We start from the raw sequence: 26008 nt of genomic DNA on the forward strand, positions 1-26008 counted from the left end.
AACAGTTATCAGCAGGGCAGTTGCCCATTTTGTCTGCTTAATAATCCCGCTTGGTGCACAATCAATACTCATCGTACATCTATTGTGTGTCTGCCCTCTGCCAACGTCTGTCATGAAGTCTTTTGTTTCTCAGCTGCAAGGGATTGGTGTAAAAATACAACAAAAGATGTAAAAACTAAAGGGAAATGGGGCAAGCTTGTTTTGTTTTTAACAGTAGCTGTATGAAACTGTCCACAAGATGGGGCATAATGCAAATGTAGAGAGTGAAAAAAACAAGGAGGAGGAGGGGTCCCAGGGAGACATGTCTTTGTGTTTGTGATTATTTTTTACTGCAATCTGTGAGCAAAATCTGACTTAAACAAGTCTAGCTGTCTGACCTGTGACTGGAAAATAAGCTTGTGAAAAGAAATAAGAAATCTCCTTGACAGGAAAAACAATGCCTGGTCGTTCTTGTTTCTCTCTGAGCCTGCAGCTGTCAGTGAATTTCCCTCCACTGTCACACGGTGTCTCACTGGTGTCACTGGTCTCTCCCTCATCTTGTAAACTTAACATCTTTTCAGCCATGTCTTCCACTCAAGAAACACTCATCTGGCGTTATGGGTCTGCTTTGAATAAAAAACTCCTAATGAATAAAATCACCAAAAACTGTAAGTCTGATAAAAGTTATATCCAAAAATCAGTCTATAGACAACTATTCTAAAATTCAGCGTTAAGCAAACAGACCCCTGCTGAGATAAGACACTGAGATGGTGATGTTCAACTCAGAGCTCAGCACTGAGGATCAAGGATAAAATGGGCTAACGCTGCATTATGTGAAAAGCCATGTTTGATCTTTTTAAAGCAGGTGAAGCTGTGATAACATCAGCAACCTCATCTGAGACAGTTTTAGGGTTGTAATTAGAATATTAGAAGAGCTGGGGCCATGAGTCCATGCAACTTTACACTTAAACTCCACTACAATTCAGAAAGAAACATTGTACTTTTTACTCCGGCACATTTATTTGACAGCTTTAGTTACTAGTTGTTGTTCAGATTTAAATTCTGCATAAAACAAATATGATCATCTTATAAAGTACAACCCATTGTTAAATATTAAATTAGTGGTTTCCAACCAACATTAATATTAGTAACTAGTTGAGGCTCTTTGTCATGTCATGGAGAAATCTCCAAAAGGCATCAAATGACAGATTAGACATTCGAATAATATGTCACAAAAAGTTAGATTTTATTTCAATTATTTACACTTTCAAAATAACAGAAAACAATATAATGGTGTCTGCAAAAGTTTGGGCACCCTGCAGAGTTAATACCTTGTACCGCCCCTTTTGGCAAGTATCAGAGCTTGGAAACGCTTCTTGTAGCCAGCCAAGAGTCTTACAATTCTATTTTGAGGTATCTTCGCCCATTCGTCCTTCTAAAAGTCTTCCAGTTCTCTGAGATTTCTGGGCTGTCTGTCACGCACTGCTCTTTTAAGGTCTATCCGTAGATTTTCAATTATGTTGAGGTCAGGAGATTGTGAAGGCCATGGCAAAACCTTCAGTTTACGCCTCCTGATGTAATCCACCGTGGATTTTGAGGTATGTTTAGATCATTATCCATTTGTAGAAGCCATCCTCTCTTTAACTTCAGCTTTTTCACAGATCGCATCAAGTTAGCGTCCAAAATTTGCTGAAATGTTATTGAATCCATTTTTCCTTCTACTCGTGAAATGTTCCCTGTGCCACTGGCTGCAATATAACCACCAAAGCATGATTGATCCCCCCCTTGCTTAACAGTTGGACAGAGGTTCTTTTCATTAAATTCTGTGACCTTTCTTCTCCAAACGTACCTTTGCTCATTCCGGCCAAAAATAACTTGTTTCCACAATGCATCAGGCTTGTCTATATGTTCATTTGCAAACTTCCAACGCTGATTTTTGTGGTTAGGACGTAGAAGAGGTTTTCTTCTGATGATTCTTCCATGAAGACCATATTTGTACGAGTATCTCTTTATAGTGGAATGGTGTACCATAACTCCAGTGTCTGCCAGGTCTTTCTGAAGGGATCGTGCAGTCAAACGTGGGTTTTGACTTGCTTTTCTTACAATCCTGCGAGCTGTTCTGTCTGATATTTTTCTTGGTCTTCCAGATCTTGCTATAACTTCCACTGTTCCTGATGACTGGCATTTCTTAATTATATTCCGAACAGAGAATATTGGCATCTGAAAACGCTTTGCTATCTTCTTATAGCCTTCTCCTGCTTGGTGAGCGTCAACTGTTTTCAGTTTCAGTTTTCTAGACAACTGCTTAGAAGAACCCATGGTGCTGATTGTTGGGGAAAGGTCAGATGAGTCTGGGCATTTAAAACCTTAAGATGGACATCACCTGGTCTTTCCAGACGATGACTGAGAACAATCCATAACAGGTCTCAGCTTTCCAAAGGGAGCGGTGCATGCTATAAACTCTGCAGGGTGCCCAAACTTTTGCAGAAGCTATTTTTTTGTTTTCTGTTATTTTGAAAGTGTAAATGATGGAAATAAAATCTAACTTTTTGTGACATGTTATTATGTCTAATCTGTCATTGGATGCCTTTTGGAGATTTTCCAAATTTTTCAAATTTGTCTTCTTTATGCACATTAATACAATTTTTTACCTGGGGTGCCCAAACTATCGAGCCCCACTGTAGCTGATAATACTTCAACTTCAGTAGGATTTAAAAAGCTAGACTTCTACTTGTTAGAGTAGTTTTACAATCTGATATTGGTACAGATGACCTTTTATCAACACATTTATCAGATAGGAAAGGGTGAAACTGAAAACACAACAACATACAAAGTGTGTCCCAAGAACACATTAAAACTGTAGTAGGATGTTTTCTGAAAAAGGCAAAAACATCTCCAAAATTTGAAAAAACTGCTATTCTCTAGCAGCTCTCCCCTCTCTGTCCTAGCAACTTTTTCACTTTCACTGAAAGGGATGTACATCTGCATCTGCGTCTGCATCTGCATCTGTAGAACAGCCAATAGGAACACCCTCTCTCTGAAATGACCTGTGATTGGCCAAAGTCTTTCTTTGTGGCTAGTTTTTCTGAAACCTGAAAACAAAGCCAAGAGGAGCAGCAGAAGTCTAGTTTTCTCTCAGACCACTTGAATTAAAATATACTGAAAGTTTATAATGGATTTTTTTTCCAATGATGCCAAAACAAAACTGCCTAACCCAGCTTTAACATAAGAGGTAAGAAAACATTAAACAGTTGAGCTAATTTCAATACAAAACTCACTAAATACAATATATTTTACTAATAACACTTGAGAAAAATGTGTGTAATGAAAATAAACCAATACATACATATAATGTTACCACAGGACTGAGGATGTGAGCAGGAGCAAATGGATTGATATCAGACACCCAGATGAGGCAAAAAAACAGTGATTCTGAACACCTACTTCCTGTACATGTCACATGACAATGGTAAGGATATAATGTTTGGCCACTAGGAAGTGCAGAAAATCTGCAACCTGAAAAATAACAAACTGGAACAGTAAAATCTTATTATCATTATTGTAAATCCCCCTGTAAGAACGTATTGGTCTTGTAGGATGAGGCTTTGCTGTGATTGAGGTGACCCTAAAAAAAGTAATGTGAACATAATGACAGTGGTCAAAAATAACATTACTACTAATAAATACAATTAGTAAAGTACTGTTCTTATAGTACTTGTAGTATAATTTTGCTGTTTTGTACTTTCCATATTTCCATTTCTTGCAACTTTACACTTCTACTACATTACAGTTCAGAGGCACATATTGTGCTTTTTACTCCAGTAAATTAATTTGACAGCTAAAGATAGATTTTCTTAGACTTAAAATATTGAAATAACATGTTTATAAGGGAGCTTTACAGGTGCTGGTAGGTGGGTTTTGTTACACTCGAACAGAGCCAGGCAGCTTGAAAGAAGATATATAGGAGGCTATCATAACACATGAATTAAGAAGTTTTGACTAAAGTTTAACCTCAAAGAGGGTCAAGGACAGATTGTAAACAAATTGGATCTTGAAAGCTCAGGAAAACAACACATCCGTAGGGAGTAGCTGGTTCAAGCCCTGCCCCCTTGTATTATTGGGCATACATTGTGAACCTATGTAAATGCTTATCTAAATCTAAACATATTTATGTATTCACTAAAATCAATGGAAAAGATGGAAATCAGTTATGAAGAAACATAACATGTTTAATTACATTTTAATCACTGTGCACTGATGTATAAACGTGCAGCCCAGCGTGAGCCTGCCTCTTCTGACCTCTTACACACAAACCTCCATCCAAGAGTTGCTATTTTTAATCAGAAATGGCATGAAATGTCCTCTTTATTACAACAATGTCTAGATATAAAAAGTCAAACTTAGAATCTAATTTACTAATTTTTCATGGTTTAATACCCAATAACCCATTTTCTTTAAAAGCCAATTAAAATATGCAAAAGTGCAATCTTTTAATGTTCTCATAAAAATGTAAATGACTCAAAATGGCTAATTACAATCAGAGGAATTATTTGACAATGGAAAATAAATCTTCAAGTCTCCATGAAATTATAGAGCAATGACATCTCTGAAGTAAAGTAACACATTTACATTAAATATACTAAGGAACAACTGGGAGTTTTTCATTCTCCTGCTGTTGTGCTTTGCAGATGGCATGGGATGCAATATAAGGTCATCTTACTCTAAAACAAGGTTTATTGTCTTTGACCCAATGAGTCTGATGTGTTGTCCTGACCACTGGGGGCAGTTTAAACTAGTCTCCTGTGAGACAGTAAAATCTCCCATCACTGTCTCACAGCTAGAGACTCTTAACGCTCCTGTGTGAACACACATAAGATCTGAGCTTGAATCTCTTACTTATGGTCCACTTCAAAGAGTATTTGTGAAAGCGGCTACCCATTTATTCCAATGCAAGTTAGTGGAGGGTAGAGGTACAAACACGAATTACTTTGCTAATAAAAATGATTTAGTTCAGTTCAGTTTAAAGATTTTTAGTCACTATGTAGTTTGTTAAATTTGATCTACTCTAAATAATGCATTATTGTTCAAACACACTTCAGTGTGTATAATAATGAACACATCACTGTTCATAACGGTAATTTGTTTGCTGTCTTCAGTTAAGTACACATTTTAAATCCTCTTTTGACAGGATGACATAATTTGCTTGATCCTTCCAAAACTGTTACAAAGTACTGTCAAAAAGTAAATCAGTTTTAAGATCTGAAAGTGCTATCTTTTAATGCAACGTTATGCAGGAGTAAGTGTATACTGTATCCTTGACAATCAACTTCCGGGACGGCTCCGGTGCCGCAGAAATTCTGCCTGATGCATAGACTTCTGCTGATTTCCGTTTGTTTCAGCTTTCTTTTTTGTTGGAATTTTAACCTCCGGTGGATTTTTAAGGACTATGGTTGACTGCTCCTCAGATCCTTCCATTGCAAATTGAGACAGCTAACTAGATCTGTCCAAATTGTGTAAACTCTCGCACGACCATTTTGCAGCGGCTCCGTGCGGAGCTCAGCGCCGTCCATGATGATTGTGATTGGTTTAAAGAAATGCCATAGAACCAGAGCACGTTGTTCTCCCATCCCGGAATGCTGTGTGGAGTAGACAGAACCTCCTCCGCTCCGCAGCGTGTGGAGACCATGCAAGAGTTGATATTTTTATGTGGAGCTAGAATCGTTTCTTTGTTACATGCGAGAAAAAGAAAAAAGGATGTGAGAGAAAAAAAAAGTTTAACAGAAAAAGTTATCACACTGATAGCAAAAAAAACATTTTATGAGAGAAAAAAAAATGATTTAGAGAAAATGTTTTCATCCCAATAGCAAAAAAAATCTCTCTCAAAATATTTTTTTAAACTCTCAAATATATATTTTTTGCTGTCAGTTTTAAAAAAAGTCTTTGCTCTCAAAAACATTTTTTGCTCTCATCTCAATCTCAGGATTTTTCTCTCGATGTGAAAATAGTGTCATGGGCGGGGCCACATTCCTATTGGCCAGTTGGGTGAGCACCGTCTTGTCTTGGGAATCCATTTAAATCATTACACCACTGTCACTGCCATAGTTAGATAACTACCAGGCAGCCCACTTCTAAATAAATACCTTTTAATTATCTAAACCAGGGGTCTTCAACAGGGGGTCCGCGACCCCTAGGGGGTCCGCGGAGGTACTGCATGGGGGTCGCGAAAGTTTTGGTTGATTAGACTTTTTTTTATATTCCCCCCACCCCCCTGCAATTTTTTCCACTAATTGAAATGTCTTTAAATACACATTAACATGAATTCAACACACTGTAGTAAACAGATAAATGGAGGCAGAAGATGTCTTTCAGTCATCAATGCAAACATGGCACTATAGGACCAGTTTGATATAACACAATTTTATACAATATATATAATTAGGGGGTCCCCGCTCCATCTCGTCATCAGTTTGGGGGTCCTTGGCCTGGAAAACGTTGAAGACCCCTGATCTAAACACTTTTTAAAAGTCAAACTGAAACACTGGCGGTGAGCTCCAGGTCCTGCAGCCGCAGCGTGGAAACATTGCTTGAAAGCTTTGCTGCCGGCCTCGACCTGATCTGGTCTGATCTGATCTCTAGCCGGACACGGAGAGCTCCAGACACGGTAGCAGCGGCACAACCGCCCTGGAGCCCACCACCAGTGTTGGTGGAATAGCAAGCTAGCGTTAGCAAACTAACCAACCAGTCCACACACCCAGTAGCAGCGGCACATCCCCTAGCCATGACCAGAGCTTGCTTTGCTGATGTTATGCCCAAATTTTGCATCCTTGCCAAAAATTGCACCTGCTTGAGCAGCAACAGTAATTTCTGCTGAATAATGCATCTCTTAACCCTAACTGCAGCCAAGAATTGCATCCAGGTAGCAAGGAATTGATAATAAAACATTGATGTTTCTAAACATTCTAAAATTATAATCATCATCGATGAACATGACAAAGAACTGTATATACCCTAGCTTTTAAACAGTAGCTGCTTTGTCTTAAAAAATATTTATTTTCCCTTGTGGATGTAAGTCTCGGCAGGGATGTGGCTGCAGGACCTGGAGCTCACCGCCAGTGCTTCAGTTTGACTGTTAAAAAGTGTTTAGATAATTAAAAGGTATTTATTTAGAAGTGGGCTGGCTGCTAGTTATCTATCTATGACGGTGACAATGGTGTAATGATTCAGATGGACTCCCAAGACAAGACGGTGCTCACCCAACTGGCCAATAGGAACGTGGCCCCGCCCATGACACTATTTTCACATCAAGAGAAAAATCCTGTGATGAGAGCAAAAACTTGAATCGGGAGCAAAGACTTAGGTCTTGCGTCAAGAAGTAAAACGTTTTGAGAGAACTTTTTTTTGAGATTTTTTTTTTCAAACTGATACCAAAAAAATATATATTTGAGAGTTTAAAAAGTATTTTGAGAGAGATTGGTATGAAAACTTTTTTCTCTCAAATGTTTTTTTTTCTGTGTAGATCTTTACAGTCAAAATATGTAATAATATGTTTCCCTTTAAGTGTGAATGTATGTGTTGTTTTAGATACCATATCATTTTCAAAACTTTTCCATAATGTAACACAAAATGAACAACAATAAAAAAGGTGAGTTAACGATTCTTACTTGGTCTTACAAAAACTGCAATAATTGTCAACTGGCATGAATTTGAGATAAACAAGTTTGTAGGATATGGTTTATGCAATATTTTTAAAAGTAATTCCCTCACTTTGTTCAAGATACAATATCTAAAAGGAACAAGCCGTGCCCTATGCCAGTTAATATCATTGAAGTGAGAATTTAAAAATTTAAAAAGCATTTTCTAATGTGCTTATTAGTACAATTTCTGTTCATAATATCCATACCGTTTATATAAAGAGTAAAATTAATACCAGGAACTTAATTTTGTTTTTTATAACTTTTCATTAATTCTAATAGGCCATTAGGGATAGATTTCAAAACTGAATTATATTCTTTGAACGTTATCGGGAAAGCCTTCTCTCTGAGAAAGGATTCATAGTTAAATAATTGGCTATTACAATCAAAAAGATCCTTTACGAAGATAATATCTCTATCGATCCATTTCTGCAAATAGAGTGACTTGTTCCTCTTAGTAATGCATTCATTATTCCACAAGATAGAGTTGTGTGGAGAAAAGTTATGGGAATGACACAGCTGCCATGCCAAAAGAGCTTGTTGATAAAAGTGGGATAGTTTTAACGGCAATCTTGTAGTATTGTAGTAACAATTCAAAAAAAATGTAAGACCTCCTACATTATTAAAAATGTTATTGGGAATGAAGTACCACAAAGACTCTGTGCTATCAAACATTCCTTCAACTATTTCACCTTGAAGGTGTGATTCAAGCCCAAAAAGTCCAGAAGTTCAAATCCACCTTTACCCTTAGAGCCAGAGAGCACTGCTTTTTTAAATGATGGTGTCTGTTTTTCCACACAAAATTTGTAAATATGGTATTTATGTCTTTACATGTTGAATCATGGACATTGAGAGAGAGGGCAGGATAGACAAATCTTGAAATCCCTTCTGATTTAGTCAAAAGAATCCTTCCTAAAATAGAAATGTTTCTTTGAAGCCACAAATTCAATTTTGTTTTAGTCTTCTTCAATTTAGATGAAAAATTAAGATGCTGAAGCAGCATAGTGAACAATAAAAGTTCCCTGCAAAAGACAGGCGTTTTCGGTTGTCCTTCGAAGCCGTTCCATTCCATTTTGGTTGCCGAAATCGGGAAAGTCAAGTTTGAGGGACTTTGAACTGTCAAAGTTGGAAGCTAGTGGCTAGCGTAGCTAACGTGATGATGGAGTACTTTGAAAGGATGAAAAAGAAACGGCACACAATAAGCCGAGTCAGAGAACCCGCGGGTAAGCGATGCAAGTGCAAATTCAGTCAGATCTCTTAATTCACAGACTGTTAAACTGCCTAAGTTGATGATAGAGAAATGCAGTGCCAGTGGCAAGAATTCTGGTCTCAGTATGAAACTAATATTCACAACAACACTGTTCTGTGTAAAAGAGAGAAGTTCACCTACCTGAAGTCATATTTGACTGGGGCAGCAGCCATGGCTGTTACGGGATTTACCATGACTGATAGCAATTATGATGCAGCAGTGGAATTGCTTCAGAACCGTTTTGAAAGAAAATACATTGTAATCAGTGTACATAAGTCCAAGCTGCTGAGCCTAACTCCTGTAAAGAAGTCATCAGACGTTGCAGCTTTGAGACACCTTTATGATGAATTTTGAAATACAGATTCACATCTAGAATCCTTGGGGTTCCCAGTGATACATATGGATACCTGCCATGCCCAGTGCTTCTGCAGCTCTTAACCTGGGGGACATAGCACTGGCGTACCTACAAGCAAGTCAGACCTCAATGATTAATGGAAGGTTCTTGAGCTCATCAAATTCCTGCAAACCGAGGTCCAAAGCAGAGAGAGAGCACTTCAGCTTTCACGTCCAGGTAACACACAAAGGGACATTTCACCAGATAACAGATTGAGTGCTAAGCCCAAGTCTTTCAGTGAAAACAAACCTAAAAAATGGAGTGTGCCCTCAGCCACTGCACTGCACACCGCCAGTAATGCCCCTCAGAACTGTATGTACTGTAATGGTAACCATAAACCAGAGCACTGTCCACAAAAGTCTGTATCTGCACACAAGAGAAAGGTTGGGAAGATGTTATGTGTGCCTAGGCCCAAAACACATAACAAAAGTTAAAGGTGTTTTGTGTGGAGGTAGCCAGAGAAGCTTCATTCATGAGGACGTGGTTAAAGTCTTGGGACTACCAGTAATAAGGCAGGAGACGCTAAACCTTCACACCTTTGGCTCTACTAGTCCCGTAACTGCACAGCGCAACATTGTAAAGGTATCTCTGAAAAATGCATGAAATACACAGCAAAGAATTGACAATGAAGCAGTGGAGACTCCTCAAGTGTGCAGTGCTGTGATGAAAGTGCCCTGTGAACCCGTCCAAACGGAATTAAAGAAGAGGGGCCAGAAACTTGCTGATTTCCCACAAGAAGGCACAAATGATCCAGTACTGGCAGTGTTAATCAGTCCCTCCAGGATTTTGCAATGTCACAGTCGTGCCAATTCATGCAAATTCGACCAATCACCGCGACTTTGGTTTGATCTGCAATTTTGACCAATCACCGCAACTTTTCCGCAAATTTGACCAATGACCGGTTAGGGTTAACCGGTGAATGCAGGAAAAAATTGAGATGAGACGTACAGGACGACCTAAATTGAGGACAGCTACGCTCGTTAATGTAAGTGCATTGATAAGTTAAAGTCCAATAAGTACTTTATTAAACCATATGTGTGTCCCAGTCCAGGATAAGAAAATGAACTAACAATGTAAAGCTCAACAAGCTACTGACAGACATGTTCAAATTTGATTAATTCGATAAATTATAATTTTTTGTCTTAAATCAACTAGCCATTTTCATTTGCAGCATCCTTGACTAATATCGGCCAATATTAGGCATTATTACTTAAAAATATATTACATTCTGGTGTCAGAGATGCTCTAGTGCAAATGAGGGAGAGAATCTGGGTTTTAGGGGTAGACAGATAATCCAGCGGGTAGTGTTACATTGTAACATTTGCCCGAGACTAAAAGCAAGAACAGCCCAGCAAGTTACAGCTCCGTTACCCAGAGATAGAGTCACAGAGTCCCCACGCACCATTTGAAGTTACTGGGGTAGATTTTGCAGGACCATATGTCAGTCAGTGGTCAGCCTGAGAAGGCACACATCACACTTTTCACTTGCGCTGTGACTAGAGCAGTGCATCTAGATTTAGTTTCAGATCAGACTACAGAAAGTTTCCTTTTAGCTTTAAAGAGATTTATTGAGAGACGAGGACTGTGTAAAGTTATATACTCAGACAATGCTAAGACATTCAAGAGAGCAGAACAAGACCTGAAACAACTATGGAGGTCATTCAAGGAATCAGAGCTTACAGTGCCGTTTACTGACAAAGGGATCACTGCCGAGCGTGCTGCTTGGTGGGGCGGCTTCTGGGAGAGGCTTGTAAGATCTGTAAAAACATGCCCAAAGAGGGACCTGAGGAGGGCTTCACTAAACTTTGAGGAACTGACAACCATGCTTGCAGAGGTGGAGGCTGTGCTGAACTCCAGGCCTCTTTCTTATGTGGACAGCAAAGCATCCGAGCCCCTGCCACTCACACCTTCTCATTTTCTAGTTGGGAAAAGATTGACTTCCTTACCCTCAAAGACTGGACTTCCTCCATCTCAAGCAATCAATGTGAGTCAAGAGGACTTGTAGGTGATGGAGATACCGACAGAGACTAATAATCAGCTTTTGGAACAGCTGGCAAACTTGCTGAACTTGAAATCAACTCACAAGTGTGACACACCCACACCCACTGTCCTAAAGGTGGGAGAGGCCATCTTGATCGGAGAGGATAACACCCCCAGGCAGACCTGGAAAATGGGCAGAATAACAGAGCTATTTCTAGGAAGAGATGGACTTATTCGTTCCTGCTCTGTTCGTACTTCTACAGGAAGTCTGTTAAAGAGACCTGTTCAGTTGACTCAACCTTTGGAGATTAATTAGGTGACAGGCCGAAGAGTGATGAACAGTGGTTCATCGGGCGAGAGAATGTTGTGAAATGTTTTGTTTAAAACACTTGAATTAGAAATGTGTGTTGTTTAGTTTAAAACATGTTAAATTACAGTGTAACTATAACTCACTATTTACTTGATTTATAACTGATACTTGAAAAGGTACACAACAGTAATTTAGTTTGCTGCAGACTGTCACAGGAAGTGCTTTTATATTGAAGAAGCCTACAGGAAGTTGTTTAATGTGTATTCCTGCTGGTTTACAGATGGACGTGAGATGCTAGATGCAATCCGTGTCCGCCAGGCCTAAGTTGTTATTTCTTGTGTGTAAAACTGGAGCATAGTGAACAATAAATGTTCTCAGTAAAAGTTCGGTCATCATTTGAAGCCATTCCATTCCAATCACTGCCTGTGTTTTTTGTTTCATTTTTGCAAATTGTCTCCTTTTTGTCTATCTTTAGTAGATAAGCCCTACATGACACCCTAAAAAAAAGAATTGATGTTATAAGTAGATTATTATTGTTTCATGACTTTGGTTTAAATATTTCATCAACAGTGTCACATTTTACTTAAAAGATCCCGAAAACCTCTTTTCTCAATCAGCTACAAGATCCTACATCAACACAAACATTTTCTGGCAGTTTTTTGTTTTTTATGGTGGACACCAATGCTCGGTTTGGAAAAATGTGATTATTTTATCCTGTTTCTGTTTACCAATCAGAGCTTTTGCACTCTTAACCTTTTAATAAGCAAACCAAAGGTTAGCCTTTTTTTAAAGTTTTTTTCTGAACATCAACTTCGATTGTACATTTAACGATTACAAATTTAGACATATTTAGAAATAAATACTTTTGTAGTTTCCGTTGGCTTTGAACGGAGTTGCACAGAGGCATTGACTTGATACAAAGATGCTTCTCAGACAGTCCAGCTTAAGCTCACATATTTAGTAATTATTTATTTAAATGTCTAGACAAACCTTTTTCCACTTGCTACACTAAATGTAACACCAGCTGTAAAATGTCAGGCAGTACATAACTATCCTCCGTAGAGTGCAGCAGAGCTGTTGACATCAGGGATTTGAGTCATGCCATTGCTTGTCAGTCATTTTATTTTGAACAGCCTCCGCAGAGCCAATGCCACAGTGATGAAGGATCACGTCTGATGAAAGACTTTGTCCCTGTGCTGACTGAACCTGATCCCCAAAGCTCACGGGACACCAATGAATTATTTAATTTAAATATTTTACATTTAAGGGTCTAATTCAGTCAGTTAACATTTGAAAATAACTTATCTTCAAAACCAGAAGTGAAATAATTCTGAACTCTTTGTTTTCAGCAGTCCCTGAAAGTTCAAAACAATTTGACTAAGATTCTTATCTCAAGGTCAACTTATTAGATCGCTTTCAGAGCTTTCAGTTGCATCCCATGGCCTTCATCAGTGGAAGGTGTTTGTGAAGTTGAAAGAGATAAAGTATTTATAAATAAATACTTAATTAATATATATAGTACTCAAACATAATTAAAATGATAAATATGATCATATATTATTATATTATACATAATTACTTTGTATCCATGTAAAAAATTAAGACAGTTTACAGATCCAATACTGTGTTTCCTTTACGGTGTCAGAATGGTTAGTTTTGACTCAGCGCTGGACACAACAAGCTCAAGTTTTACCCTAAAATCATAAATGTATCGTTAGTCGAACAAAATTATAGACATGTGACGTTCAAAACTGCAAAGGATACATGTATTAATAACAATCGGTCACAAATAGTGACACATAAGTTTAAAAAGAGCTAGAGTAGATTATAACTATCCCTTTTAATTTGGGTAAATCACCCAACTGAAATACAATACATATATATATATATATATATATATATATATATATATATATATATATATATATATAGATATATACTGGGTCAAAATAGCCCTTTGTCTGTATGGTACTGGGTATTGCATTGGTGCAGTATTGACTTTTAGCGTGTATACACTAGTTGGGCTGTCTATACTTGACACATTATTTAACGTTAATAAACATATATATTTACTCTATGTTATAGTGTGTCTTAAACAATTGATTGACAATTTATTGTTTTTATATATAAGCGGGGTTGAAAAGAGTGAAACCCTGACAGGAATTGCATACAAAAAAAGATAATTAGGAATGAGCATTTAATTTACAATAATATTATGATCCAAAATATTAATGACGATTTTCTTTCTATTTGAAAGTATAAATTAAATCATTTTAAATCATACATGGACAGACAATTGTAATATGAATATTTAAATGTTCTTTTTTTTTTTATTTAACCTTTATTTAACCAGGAAGTCCCTTGAGATTGAAATCTCTTTTTCAAGGGAGACCTGGCCAAGACGGCACACCAGTTACAATTTAAACAAATACAGCACAGACAAAATCTCACATAGAGGAAAGGACAGGTCACATAGGGCAGTTACATTTTTGAATTACATGACATTTTAACATGGCCTTAAACTCTTCCAATGGGACTAGATTATTTAAATGGATCAAGTTTTGCAAATTATTCCAAGACCAAGGAGCGGAGTAAGAGAAGGCTTTCTTCCCCAGCTCAGTAAAAACCCTTGGAACCTGGTAAGAGCGCCACCTGGTCTTAAATCTTTTTCATTTTAGAAAACAAACTTCAGCCACAGTATATGATATCCTTTGAGTTATTAATTAAGCATTATGGCCTCCTGCTGTGTTAAGGAATAGTGACTCAATTTTGGACAATGAAGCCAAATCAAAGCCAAACCATGCCTTTGTGCACAGCCCGTCTGGTGCATTTAACATATCCATCCACAGGCATCATTTCATAATAGGATCATAAAATTTGTGGGTAAAGACTTTTCAGTTCACAGGGTCACATCTCATCATACTTTAAGTTTTCCTTTCATAGCTCATCTTGTTGTGATGAATGCAGTGTAGATTGTCCATTCTTGGGATGTGGTAAAACTGGAAACTCTCACTAGCCCATTACTACCAAGTGCATATAGCGGCATTTAATATATAAAATACCTGATGTGCACAAATACGATGCGGAATGACATGACAAATCTGGTTCAAGTACTATAGTTGCTAAATATAACATAAAACTGCTGCAGACAAAGTTTTGTCCAATCAGCAATCTTTTACCATATCAATTATAGGTATATTCATTATATAACTGAGTTATAGATGAAAACCTGCATTTTGTGTTTTTTATTTAATGATCATTAAAAAAAATAAAACATAAAATAAAAGAAAATTGTTGCTATTCACAAATAATACTGATGTAAACAAACCTTTAACAACAGTAGTTAACCTAATGACTTGTATTTTTATTGTTGTTTAGTGTTGGTCCTTAAATTTATAATGTAAATGTTAGACAACATTGTATACTTTAAAGAGAAGTGGTGCAACTGATATCATGTCTATTGGGCCTTTAGCTGAGGCTAAGTTACAGCATCCATCGTTGGTTATAGGCCTTTAAATTCAGGTTGAAGACAGTTTGGGAATGAGTAGTTACAATCCTCTATTTTGAATGTTGGTGTGGCTGCATAATAGTTTACATATGGGTGTTAAATTGATTTCCAAGTCAATTAGTTACACCTTTAAGCGTAAAGCATATCAAGATAATGAACTAAACCGACCTGGATTTCCAACAGGCAGAACCTTCTGGTTGATATTGCAGCAAACTCAACAAGGTAGCCAAAACCAACTATGTTTGCACTGTTAAATAAAGATTGAGCAATACGCGTTATAACAAAATTGAGTAATAAAAATTGATTTAAACCTGTTGAACCTTCCAGGATATAATGTACAACATGCAAAAAATGGAAAAGATTTTCTGTATACAAAAGGACCTCTACAGTAGTCCAACTATTTGTCTGCTCTGATGAACCACTGAGGAAACTGAAGGGGGCGCTGTTGAGGCAGACTGACAGTACAACATGCCATTGAATGGCAGCGGTTGTTCTCTTCGTACTGACATTTTCACTGATCCCTCATAAGACAGACAGAACAACAGGCTGTCCCTGCTGACAGGCAACAATGCTGCTCTCTAATAATTAACTTACTGAATTGGATGTTTGGATCCTTCTGTCATCATCCAGCACTATTTGACACTGAGGAGTTCATCACTTCTCTGTTTTGATTAATTATATGGAAGTAGTTGCTTCAAGGTTAGAAAATCAAGGTGTTTCGTCCCCAGAAGGTCACTTTTAATCCCCAGTCGCCATGGGAACATGTGGGTGGAGGAAGTCAACATAAAATACTGATCTGCAAGTAGTTACTTTACTTAATGTAGGTGTCTGTGTGTAATAAGTCTCCAATCTGCCATACAAATGCAATTATTTTCACTCTTTTGGACTAAAAAAAGATTAAGAGTTCTTCGCCATTTAGTTTGGTAAAAAAACCTTAACTGTTGACAACTTCCCATTAAGGCTCTGATTGACTTAGTCAGACAGGTGAGACATTACACTTGCTGCTCATACTGTGTGTACAAGTGTGTGTAACATGAATCCAGTGAGATTCCAGTGTTTCTCGTCTAATGGGTCTCTTCTCAGTCTATGGTGTCACTTCAAAGTCCTCAGATGTAAATGTAAAACGCAAAAACTGTGGCAGAAAAAAAAAACAAATACACCACATCTATTAGAGTGCATTAACAAATTAGAGCATTTTTCACAGTTGAGTCTAATGGTAGAAAAAAATAACATCAACTGAAGAAAATGTGTATACTCCAAAGAACTTAATGTAAAATTGTATTTATTTTGAGGTATGTCCGTGAAAAGAAGCAACATTTTAATAAAACCTCTAGCCTCATAATTTACTGACGTTAGTATCGCTTTCCTGAAAAGGTAGGGTTTGGAGTTGAATTAAATTATGTTGAAGAATATTAACACCTGTACACACCTTTGAAGCGCTCAGGTCTACGTGTGATAGAGCGTGATCTCTTACATGCTTAATATCAGTTTTAGTCTTAGTTGGAGGACAAATTTATGGGTTTGCAGAACTACATTTTACTGTTAACATTGTACTGTACATTTTTAGACAGCGTACATTTATGATTTCTGTGAAGATTTCCAAATGCAGTCCAGACCAACTAATCTTCTGTCACTACTTAAACATCGCTTTGCTTATGTTAAAGGTTAAACAACAGCAGCAGTAGGGCAAAAGGTTGGATTTTAAACATGGTTTTATTTTGGTTGAAATACTCCTTTTTGACCACAACCAACAGCTGGAAACTAAATATTAGCACACAGTTTTTTGCAAGTCCTCAAATCCCTTACATTTTAGATATTACTAAATAAAGTAATTGGAAATTAATAACTGGGGTTTCCATTTTACACAGATCCAGGTAATACTGAATGTATTTCTTTACATATAAAACTTGCTTGTCTCATCACCTATAACTAGTATCTGAGTATCAAATGAATTTTTCACATTTAGAGTTGAGGAAAATGTTATAATCTTTATTCTCACACAGTATTTGGGTCATATCAACAATAGCAGATCTTTTCAAGAGCATGCTTAAAAACACCCCATATGGAGCAAAAAACTGACACTTTCATTCAACAAAAGCTATTAAATATAGTTTACAGGGGAGTGAAATCTTCCACCGAAGACAATGATCAAACACAAGTTGAAAACTTGTCTTCCTTGGTATGATATAGACAGTGAATTCAAACTCATGAGCTATAACTTCTCCATGGTCCCAAATTAACTTATGAAACTTTATGTACAAATATGTGCTACACAGACCAGCAATGTTAGAGACTATTGTCAGGATGTAAGAAATCAACCATCAAAATAAACAAAATACCCTATAAAAAAATGCAGCTCACTGTGTACTTTGCTAATGTAAGACTGACTGTATTGCACTAGTGATTTCTACTGTTTAAAATGACTACAAGGTGTGTTACAACATATTCCTCGTGTCCTCCCTTTTGACATGGTCAAGTGTCTTGTCGTGGCACTTGCTTTTTTTGTTCTGGTGAGTTTTGACATGTTTTGCCAAGTGGTCACTCCTCATGAACCTTTTGCAGCAGTCCGGGCAAACAAAGCGCTTTTCCCCCGTGTGAGTCCTCAGGTGTCTCTGCAGCTCATCCGACCTGGTGAAACTCTTGCCACAGAACAGCCAGTTGCACACAAACGGCCGCTCTCCAGAGTGCCACCTCAGGTGCGCCTTGAGGTGAGAAGTTTTCCCGTAAACTTTCCCGCATCCCGGTATGTGACAAATGTGTTGTTTCTTCTTCCCAGGCTCGTCGCTGGACGTGGAGGACTGGCAGTTCGGACACCTGCACCTTCTGCACCGCCGCGCAGTTGCGAGAGGAGACTTTGTGTGCAGCAGAGCCGCGATTTGCGTCTGATATTGCGCAAAGTCCGTATGTCCCAGAACCAAGCCCCTCTGCAGCTGGAAGCGATGGGGACCAAGGGAGGCAGAGTGACTGACATGGTTCCCCTGCTGGAGGCTCCACCACGGAATATCCTCTCCAGGGTTTGGGGATAACTGTCTCTGCTGCTGATGCACAAGGCCGGAGGGTCCCGTGACAAAACTTGGCATTGCAGGCGGAATGGGAGTCGGGGCTGCGTAACTGACGGCGGGAACGTAGGTGGGAGGGCAGGAAGACTGCAGAGACTGCATGGAGCAAGGTAACATCTTCACAGGGGAGAAGTCATAGGGGTACGAGGGGTCCGCCGGAGGAGTGAGGGGCAGTTCGTGGTGCGAGCTGAAGGAGCTCTGGATGTGCGCAGACAACTGGGGTTTGGAGGATAGTCCGAAAGTAGAGTTGCTGGCCAGGCTGCTCTGAGGGCTTCCCTCGTTAGTCCATGGGTGAAATAAACGCGAAGGGGAGCCCAGAGTTGGGTCGTAAGGGACCTGGAGGAAATCTGTGTGGTTTGATCCGTGGTGATGCCCGATCCGGTTACAAGTGGCAGCCAGGAGAGCCAGCGGAGAGTGCTTACAGTTCTCTGGAGAAGAGTTTGGAGTGCGATCCTGGATAACCGAGACACACATGTTCTATATTACAATCATTATTTACTACACTCTATGAGGTAAAAAAAACAACAACAACAACACACAAATAACGTGCTACGTTATTTAAAAAATAGTTTAAATGTAATCTACACTAAATCGATCCTGTCGCATGAATCGCGATGATGTGACATAAAAGTTGGCGTTATGTTACAGCAGATTACGACGCAAACCATTAGGGTTAGTAATACAATTATATGACACTGGACTCAAAGTAGCACGACTTTTATCCTTGTAAACTATAAAAGACTCGTTACCCAAACGTAAATCAACTCAGAGGAGTAAATTCACAACTTATTAAAGTCGTCAAAGTAAACAGAAACTTGCGCACAAACCTGAAGAAAAGCGTGGAGTGTTTCATTCCGCAGTACAGCCACTGCTGCCATGATAAACGTCCTCCTCCTTCTCTGATGAAAACAAATAAAAATAAAAGCACTAATTTCAGTTAAATATGTGCATTCGCAGTAAAATACCGCGTCGAGCAGGTCTCCACTCTCCAGTGCTTCCTCTCTCCGAGATATCCTTGGTCTATCTGAAGAGTGAGGGATCACTTCTTAGAATTTGATAAGGACTTTGGTGGGCCGCCAGCCAGTCAGAAATAAGATTTATTACTTTGAAGTTTGCCGCTGCCCAATCATCAAAGAATAGCGGCTCTTTGAGAGGGGAAAGCAAATCCTTTGAATCCACAAAGCTCCTATGGTGTGTTTGTTGGTCTGGATAAAGGAGCTGATTATTAAGGGGGATGGGAAGGGAGGAGATAAAGGCGGGACAATTAATGAAGTAATCACTATGTGGGAAATGTATATACACAAATAATTGGATTTTCTTGATCAAAGACCCCCATGCCGCCTGGAGACCCCGGTATTGGATGCTGTAGTCATCTGATCCTCTTTTTGTAATTAAGGATTTGTAGCAGAACCCTATGTGACAATGTGACATTGTTATCTCTGGAGATCTCCAGCTCTGCCCAACTGTTTGATGGAGGAAAGAGACCAAATCAAATGACTCAACACAAAGTTCTCATCTCTCAAAAATCTGCGTCTCTTTTACATTTGTAATTTGAATTAAATTTCCTTTGTTGTTCCTTTTAACTACAACATGGCATTAAACACTTAATTATGCCCTCTCTGAATAATTTAAATGTGTAATGCCCCTTCACCCATTTCAATCATTGTTTTATCAGAACCTTATTCTTAATTTAGTTTTTTTTTCTTTTTCTCTTTGTTGAGCATCAACATGTAGCCTAAGCTTAGCGCCTTAGGGTAAATTCCCAGCAGCTAATTCAAATTATAACAAGTTACTTAACATGACACAAAAGGGAAACCTCTGTTTTAAATCAGGTGACAAAAGCAGCACTTGAAATGGTGATGCCTCAATTTCCTTAAACTTGTAACCAAGAGGTTATAACCTCTTTGCTTGTAACTTCAATGTGTCTGGGGAGGAAGTTCAGCACAGGATCTCACACCGAAGCATTACACAGAGGTATTTATAATGTAAGGGGTCTTCCGCACAAAGGAGACACATATCATATTTTTGTTTCAGAACATTTAATGAAGGCAGAAGTATGCTGTTTTCTTATGATAATACTCAAACTTTTGTGGCAGAGCAGTCGGAATGGAAGTTGTAGTTTTCTATATCAACTCTCTGATCTTTATCTGGCTTCCCTGAAGAAACAATCACTGTCCTCTCAACTAGTTTGGAGCGGCAGATTTTGAATTAGATCTGTTCCTTTGAAGGGATTAATGTTCCCAGTCCTCTCCCACGGCTTTACACACAGTCATGAGGGTAAGGGGGGGGTCCTGCTGAGCTGCACTGGAGCCATGTTAAACTACAAAACTGGCTACAGGAGTGTTGTAGTCACACTGTTGACTAATAAAAAATAAAAAAAAACTAGTTGAGATTAACCTTGTTTACATCAAGCTATGGATGATGAAGTTTATTGTGTAGAGCATTTAAAATATGCACAAAGCAGCAAGGCCACCACATCGTATTAAATCAGTTTACAAGAGTGTGAGTACTTTTATAAGTTACCAGTTATACAGAGGTCAAATTAAAATATATTCTAAATGGTTGTGACTTTCTAATGAGTGGATAGAAGTCTTCTAATGATCAAGACATATTTGTATCACTTTTTAATAAAGAACCCTTTATACAGAGTTTATAACTAATTGCTGTACTAATAGTTTATACCACTGCTTTTATAAATCCTCCTCCAGCACAAAAACAGTGAGAAGAAAATCAGAAACCTATAAACATTCATCAACATGTTATACCAATATTTATAACTAAATTATTACCAGACAGAAAGGATAAACAACCACCAAAGGGATTTGTGTACAATCTGGCCACCCGACACTTGCTCATATTAAAGGATTCTGAATGATGTATGAAACGTTTGTAAATTAAAAAAATGTAACCATTAAAAAGCTATTAGTTAATACTTGTGAATTGTTTGGTACTGGATGAATTCACTTTGTGCATTTTGGTATGAAAGAATTTGTGATACAAAGGTGCTTAAAACGGTAAAAACAGTATTATAAAATGGCCAAATGGTTTATAGATCAGTAAGAACATGTTTTGGGTTGTCAGGTTGTAAAAAAAAAATCCTTTGACTGGTGTTCATCCTTTCTATTTCTAATAATATAAATACTACAGCAGTTTCTCACTTTCTTTTCTGCAGTCTGCAGTATGTTAATAATTCATTAATAAAGGGTTTTTACACAGATCCATCTTACATAGGCAACCCCGAAGTTGTTATTGATGGCTTATAACGGATACATAATGCACTATGAAAACGATTTAAATGATTAATTAACCATTTATTTAAACTGATAGTTACTGCTTAAGGTTGATAAGAAAGTGATCTCAAAATATAATTTTACTGGGACTTGTACGTTTGTACATGCATAAAGGATTTTTGACAGAACATGGCTCAAAATAGGCGAAAAGAGGATTATAAAATGGCTGAAAGCTGTGTACTTAGTTAACCAGCTGTTACCTTCTAAATTACTGACCAGCAAAGAGGCCACAGTTAACAGTTTTATGCCATTCCTCACAACTTCAAAAGTTTTTATTTGTACAGAAAAGAGCTGTGAGTTTGTTTCTGCATGCAGGTTTAAATGTCAGATAAATGTAAAATGTTGTAATCTGCTCACTTATGTCAAACCAGAAAACTGTTAAAGTAAAGGGGACATCCCCACTAAAACAGAACTAAGATTTTCACATGATCCTGAACAGCAGCACTGATTTGAGGAACTTAAAGTAGGCAATATTAATTCTGATTTAGGGTGGATTTTCCCTTAAATCAACTTTACATGTGAGCTGTCATGCTATGCAAACGCAAATTCAGACATATGTGACAACTGCATGAATTCTGTGAACCATCAGCATTACCAAATTATTGATGTCTTCCTTTGAGATACTTGGTTCAGCCCTAAATGCAAGTTCTTACATTTTAATGCATCTCATGGGACTCCAGCTGAGAGATGGATTCGGCTGAGCAGGACTTTGATATAGTTTGTAAGAAATTCATTACTGTGTGCTGGATACAATGACCAGTCCCCGAGGTAATTCAGTTGCTCCAAACCTTCATCCGTCTTGTGGCAATGCCACAAGTTTTACAGGGTCACCTCAGCAGTGGTTTGTCTAAAAGAAAAGTTTCCTGCTGCATTTGATGGTAAAATTAACTTAGAGGAACCCCGGCTGCCATAGTTTTCGGCCTGTACATTCGTTTGAACATGGAACCAATCTGTACCATTTATCTACTTCATTTGGCACTTAAGCAGAGACTTGATCAAGGGAAATACTGTTAAGATGCAGAGATGTAAATGAAGCTGCATTTAGGGACTATTGCAGTTGTAATAGGACACAAAACACACACAGTTGTTGTATCTAAAGGGCAGGAACATCAAGCAGGTATTTTTTTACATATATGAAAGTCAGACAAAACCGTAAGTCAGTTTCTGGTTTTCTGCACTTTTGACTCCTAATCCTCAGAAATCTGAATTCCCTGCAGTCAAAATGATATGAAACATTTTCAAGTTCAACAGGTAAAGAAGAAAAAATACTCCAATAGTCTAGTGAGTAGTTTAAATATATTTATTTGATTCATATAAAATGTTGGTTTACTAGAAATAAATATACATTTACAACAGATATAAAGGGGGTTGCCGAGTTCGTTTTGGTTAAGGTCCAGTTCAAAGTTGAAGAAGGCAATCTGCAGAAGAGAAAGGGAAAAAACTACATTGTAAATTCTCATTATGCAGCACATTCAAAATAATAAACACTATCGTTGCGGTTTTCAAGTCATATCAATTTATTTAAATGATATACTACTTGTTGTATTGACCCCAAAGAGATCTGAGAAAGTGGAGCTGCATGTTATTGGGACATTTTGAGCAACTGACAGTGAAAATTGTGGATTTGACAGAGTCAGGGGGCAATGCCACAACACAAACCCTTCACATTCTCTGGACAGCTGAGGAAAAAACAGGTTCCACATCTGTCTCATACAAGAGATATCTGAGAGGACGGGGGTGGTAGGGAAGGTGGTAAGGGTGCATGTGTGAGAGTAAGAGTGAATTCTAGTGTGTGGAAGAGAGAGAGGGGGGAAAGGGAGAAATGCTCAAGGCTACTGGGTACTTGAGCAGCTATAATGGTGTCTCGTATGAGAAAACATCTGTGAATTTCCTCAGTGATCTACAACAATGTATAACTCAGAGCAGTCACTCAGCAGACCTTTGAAGTTGCTGTCTGAGAGAAAGCTGCCATTGTTCGCAGCCCCCAACACACAGAAACTCCAACTTTGGTCTCACTAATTTTCTCTGCAATGCGATACAACTCTTTTTCTCTCTCTCTCTCTCTCTCTCTCTTTCTCTTCCGAGCCTATGAAGCTGGGGATCTCTGCATATTCAAGAGCAAAGAGCAAAGCCTTGGCAATGTGCAGGATTGGCCTGGGGTCACGTAAGGCGGGACAGGTCATTTTACCTTCTCTCAGCCCACCCTGGATGCGTTAATCCAGCCCTAAAGAGGGAAACTCTCCCCCTCTATTGATAATGTACAAGGTTACAGCCTGCAGTGCGCTCCCAGGAGATATACAATAAAAAGATCACTAATCAGCATACATATACTGTGATCCTCAGATAGTCAGATGTTTTCAACTTTTAAGAACAGGTGGCTATTTATACTTACATTTTTAATTATTCTTTCACTTAGTGACTAGTTTTCAGTGGGTTGCTGCAACAGAACACAATAACAATGGCAAATTTTTGCAAAATGTAATTTGTGATACTTTTAACATCAATTTGTTTCAGGTTTTTAACTTTCTTTACAACACAATTCCATGTTGTAGTGGGTAAAATAATCTAAATGTGCTCCTTTTAGTAAAGATTTAATTATAAATGTTACTGTTTTAGAGAAGCAATAAAAACCCGAGAGCAAAATAAACTGTATGGAGAACTGTAACCTTTATCTTAACACTATCATACAATAAGTAAAATACAGGAAGAAACATACATACATGTATATATATATATGCACATATATATATATAAACATACATATATACACATATATATAAACATACATATATACGTGTATGTATATATATGTAATACATATGTGTCTATAAGATGTTACGGGTACTTTTACGGGAACAGGGTCTTTCACTCTCAGATGTAATGTTCCTGTAAAAGTACTGTGTCGACCATGTCAACCAACTTATTTAGCTTTAAAATATTGTTACAAATGGTTAAAAATAAGAAGGAAAGAGCATGCAAGAGATATGTAAGCAGCTGATCTTTAGGTGCTTGTAACAAAAAAAACTGTAAAATGACAATGGGGGGGGGTCTCCATGGCCAGCAACCCAAATAAGAGAAATCTATTATTATTTTTTTACAATAATACTGGGCATTGCTTTATTGTGACCTCAATACAAAGATTGCACACTGGGTGACACGTCCCTGATCCTCCTGGCAGTGGCAAAAAGACAAGCTTTCTGCAATGCATCTCAAACTGAAACAGGGCTGTGGTAATTCTCACACTGTTACCCGTCCAGCGTTTATTCAATGGCAGCTGGTCTTACCATCTGGGAAAGCACCACCGGGCAAAACAAAACAGGTTACACCTTTGGCCATGCCAAGTCTGCTATTGCCCCACTCCATCTACAAACTGAGAGAGGCTAATCACAATTTCACGCTCTGATTTGTCAAATCCAATTCCAGCACCGGGGGAACCAAGAAAACTTTTAAGTCAATGAATTCCATGGCATACAGGACAACAGCTTTTCCATACTGTTTTTACTGTTCTATGTCAACCTTTATACGAGCTTTTACACAAATGAAAAAGAAGATGTTTTTCTGACCAAAACATTTGGTCTCCACCAAGACTAGCAGCCAGAACAAACTCTTATCTCCTACTCCGTGCATTTTCTATTCATGCAAATGTTAACAACAAAACAGTGCATAGAGTGACCTCAACAAACAGCAGGTGTGAGGAAGCTGAAACAAAAGCCACCGTAACCCTAATGGCATCCCTTGTCATTAAGAGACCTTTGATGTATGTACTCAACAGACTCTTTTATCTCCTTCTTCCTCACTCTCCTTGTCTCTATCCGGCTTAACCAGTTTTCTTTATTAATGCCGTCTTTGGTGAATGTTCTTTTGCTCACACACATCTGACATCTGGTTGAAACTCTTTCTTTCTTTGGCACCAATCGTTTGCCAGCAAAGATCATTACAACGCTAAGTTTGAGCTTGGTATTTGTTTGTCCCCTGGCCTCGAAGTTGGTAGGAAATTGTTTTTTACAAAAACAAGACTTGCCATTAATTCTTTACTTTAAAGCTGTGGTATGCAATCATGATGTACTGTGATATATTCTACTGTGGTGGAAATCTGACATTGGGATATCAAAAGCACGTAACTGCATTAAAACAGTATTTGAAAAGGCTGCACATGAAATACTGGTATTCAAACTCTCCCTTTGAACTCAAAGGATATAGAAACAGGACAATGTTGGCCTAATCATGTTCTCTCTTTGAAGTGAGACATCACAATTAGGTGAAAAGGTAAGTATGCTTCTTTAGAAAATAAAAGCTTTTCATCATTTATTAAGGCTGCAGCTCGAGCGATTTTCATAAAGGTGGTTTAAAACTTTGGATAACAGTGTTTGGGGCTACCTTGGATGTAGCTTTAATGAAAGTGCGGCGCATGAAGCAAATAGCTAAAATGGCAAGAATAACACCAGCAGTAAAGTTAGCCACATTAAAGGAGTCCTCTCTCCCACAACAGATGTTGTCAGATTTAATGAGGGAAAACAAGAGGGAGAAGGATTTACGTAGACGTATTAA

The 26008-nt window shown here is 38.1% G+C and overlaps 2 protein-coding genes across 2 annotated transcripts in view; both read right to left on the minus strand.

The window, feature by feature from the left end:
• Positions 1 to 17072: 17072 nt before the first annotated feature.
• sp5a (Sp5 transcription factor a) lies at positions 17073 to 19903 on the minus strand. The gene is made up of 2 exons (XM_032528988.1): positions 18998 to 19903; positions 17073 to 18623 (listed from the first exon to the last, which is right to left on the minus strand). The coding sequence occupies exons 1-2, from the start codon at positions 19046 to 19048 to the stop codon at positions 17547 to 17549; spliced, it is 1128 nt and encodes a 375-aa protein (XP_032384879.1). The 5' UTR covers positions 19049 to 19903; the 3' UTR covers positions 17073 to 17546.
• A 2863-nt stretch (positions 19904 to 22766) lies between these two features.
• The window catches only part of myo3b (myosin IIIB), a gene marked incomplete at its 5' end in the record, with an annotated part of 54172 nt that continues 50930 nt past the window's right edge, over positions 22767 to 26008 (minus strand). The window contains one exon of the mRNA XM_032530333.1: positions 22767 to 22878. The remainder of the gene's footprint in view (positions 22879 to 26008) is intronic.

The sequence above is a fragment of the Etheostoma spectabile genome, chromosome 11, assembly GCF_008692095.1.
Source record: "Etheostoma spectabile isolate EspeVRDwgs_2016 chromosome 11, UIUC_Espe_1.0, whole genome shotgun sequence".
NCBI classification, from domain to species: domain Eukaryota; kingdom Metazoa; phylum Chordata; class Actinopteri; order Perciformes; family Percidae; genus Etheostoma; species Etheostoma spectabile.

Coding starts and splice junctions, on each gene's coding strand:
- sp5a (XM_032528988.1), bottom strand. CDS start 19,048: ATGGCAGCAGTGGCTGTACTGCGGAATGAAACACTCCACGCTTTTCTT. Junction 18,624..18,997: donor CACTCCACGCTTTTCTTCAG/GTTTGTGCGCAA, acceptor TCGGTTATCCAG/GATCGCACTCCAAACTCTTC.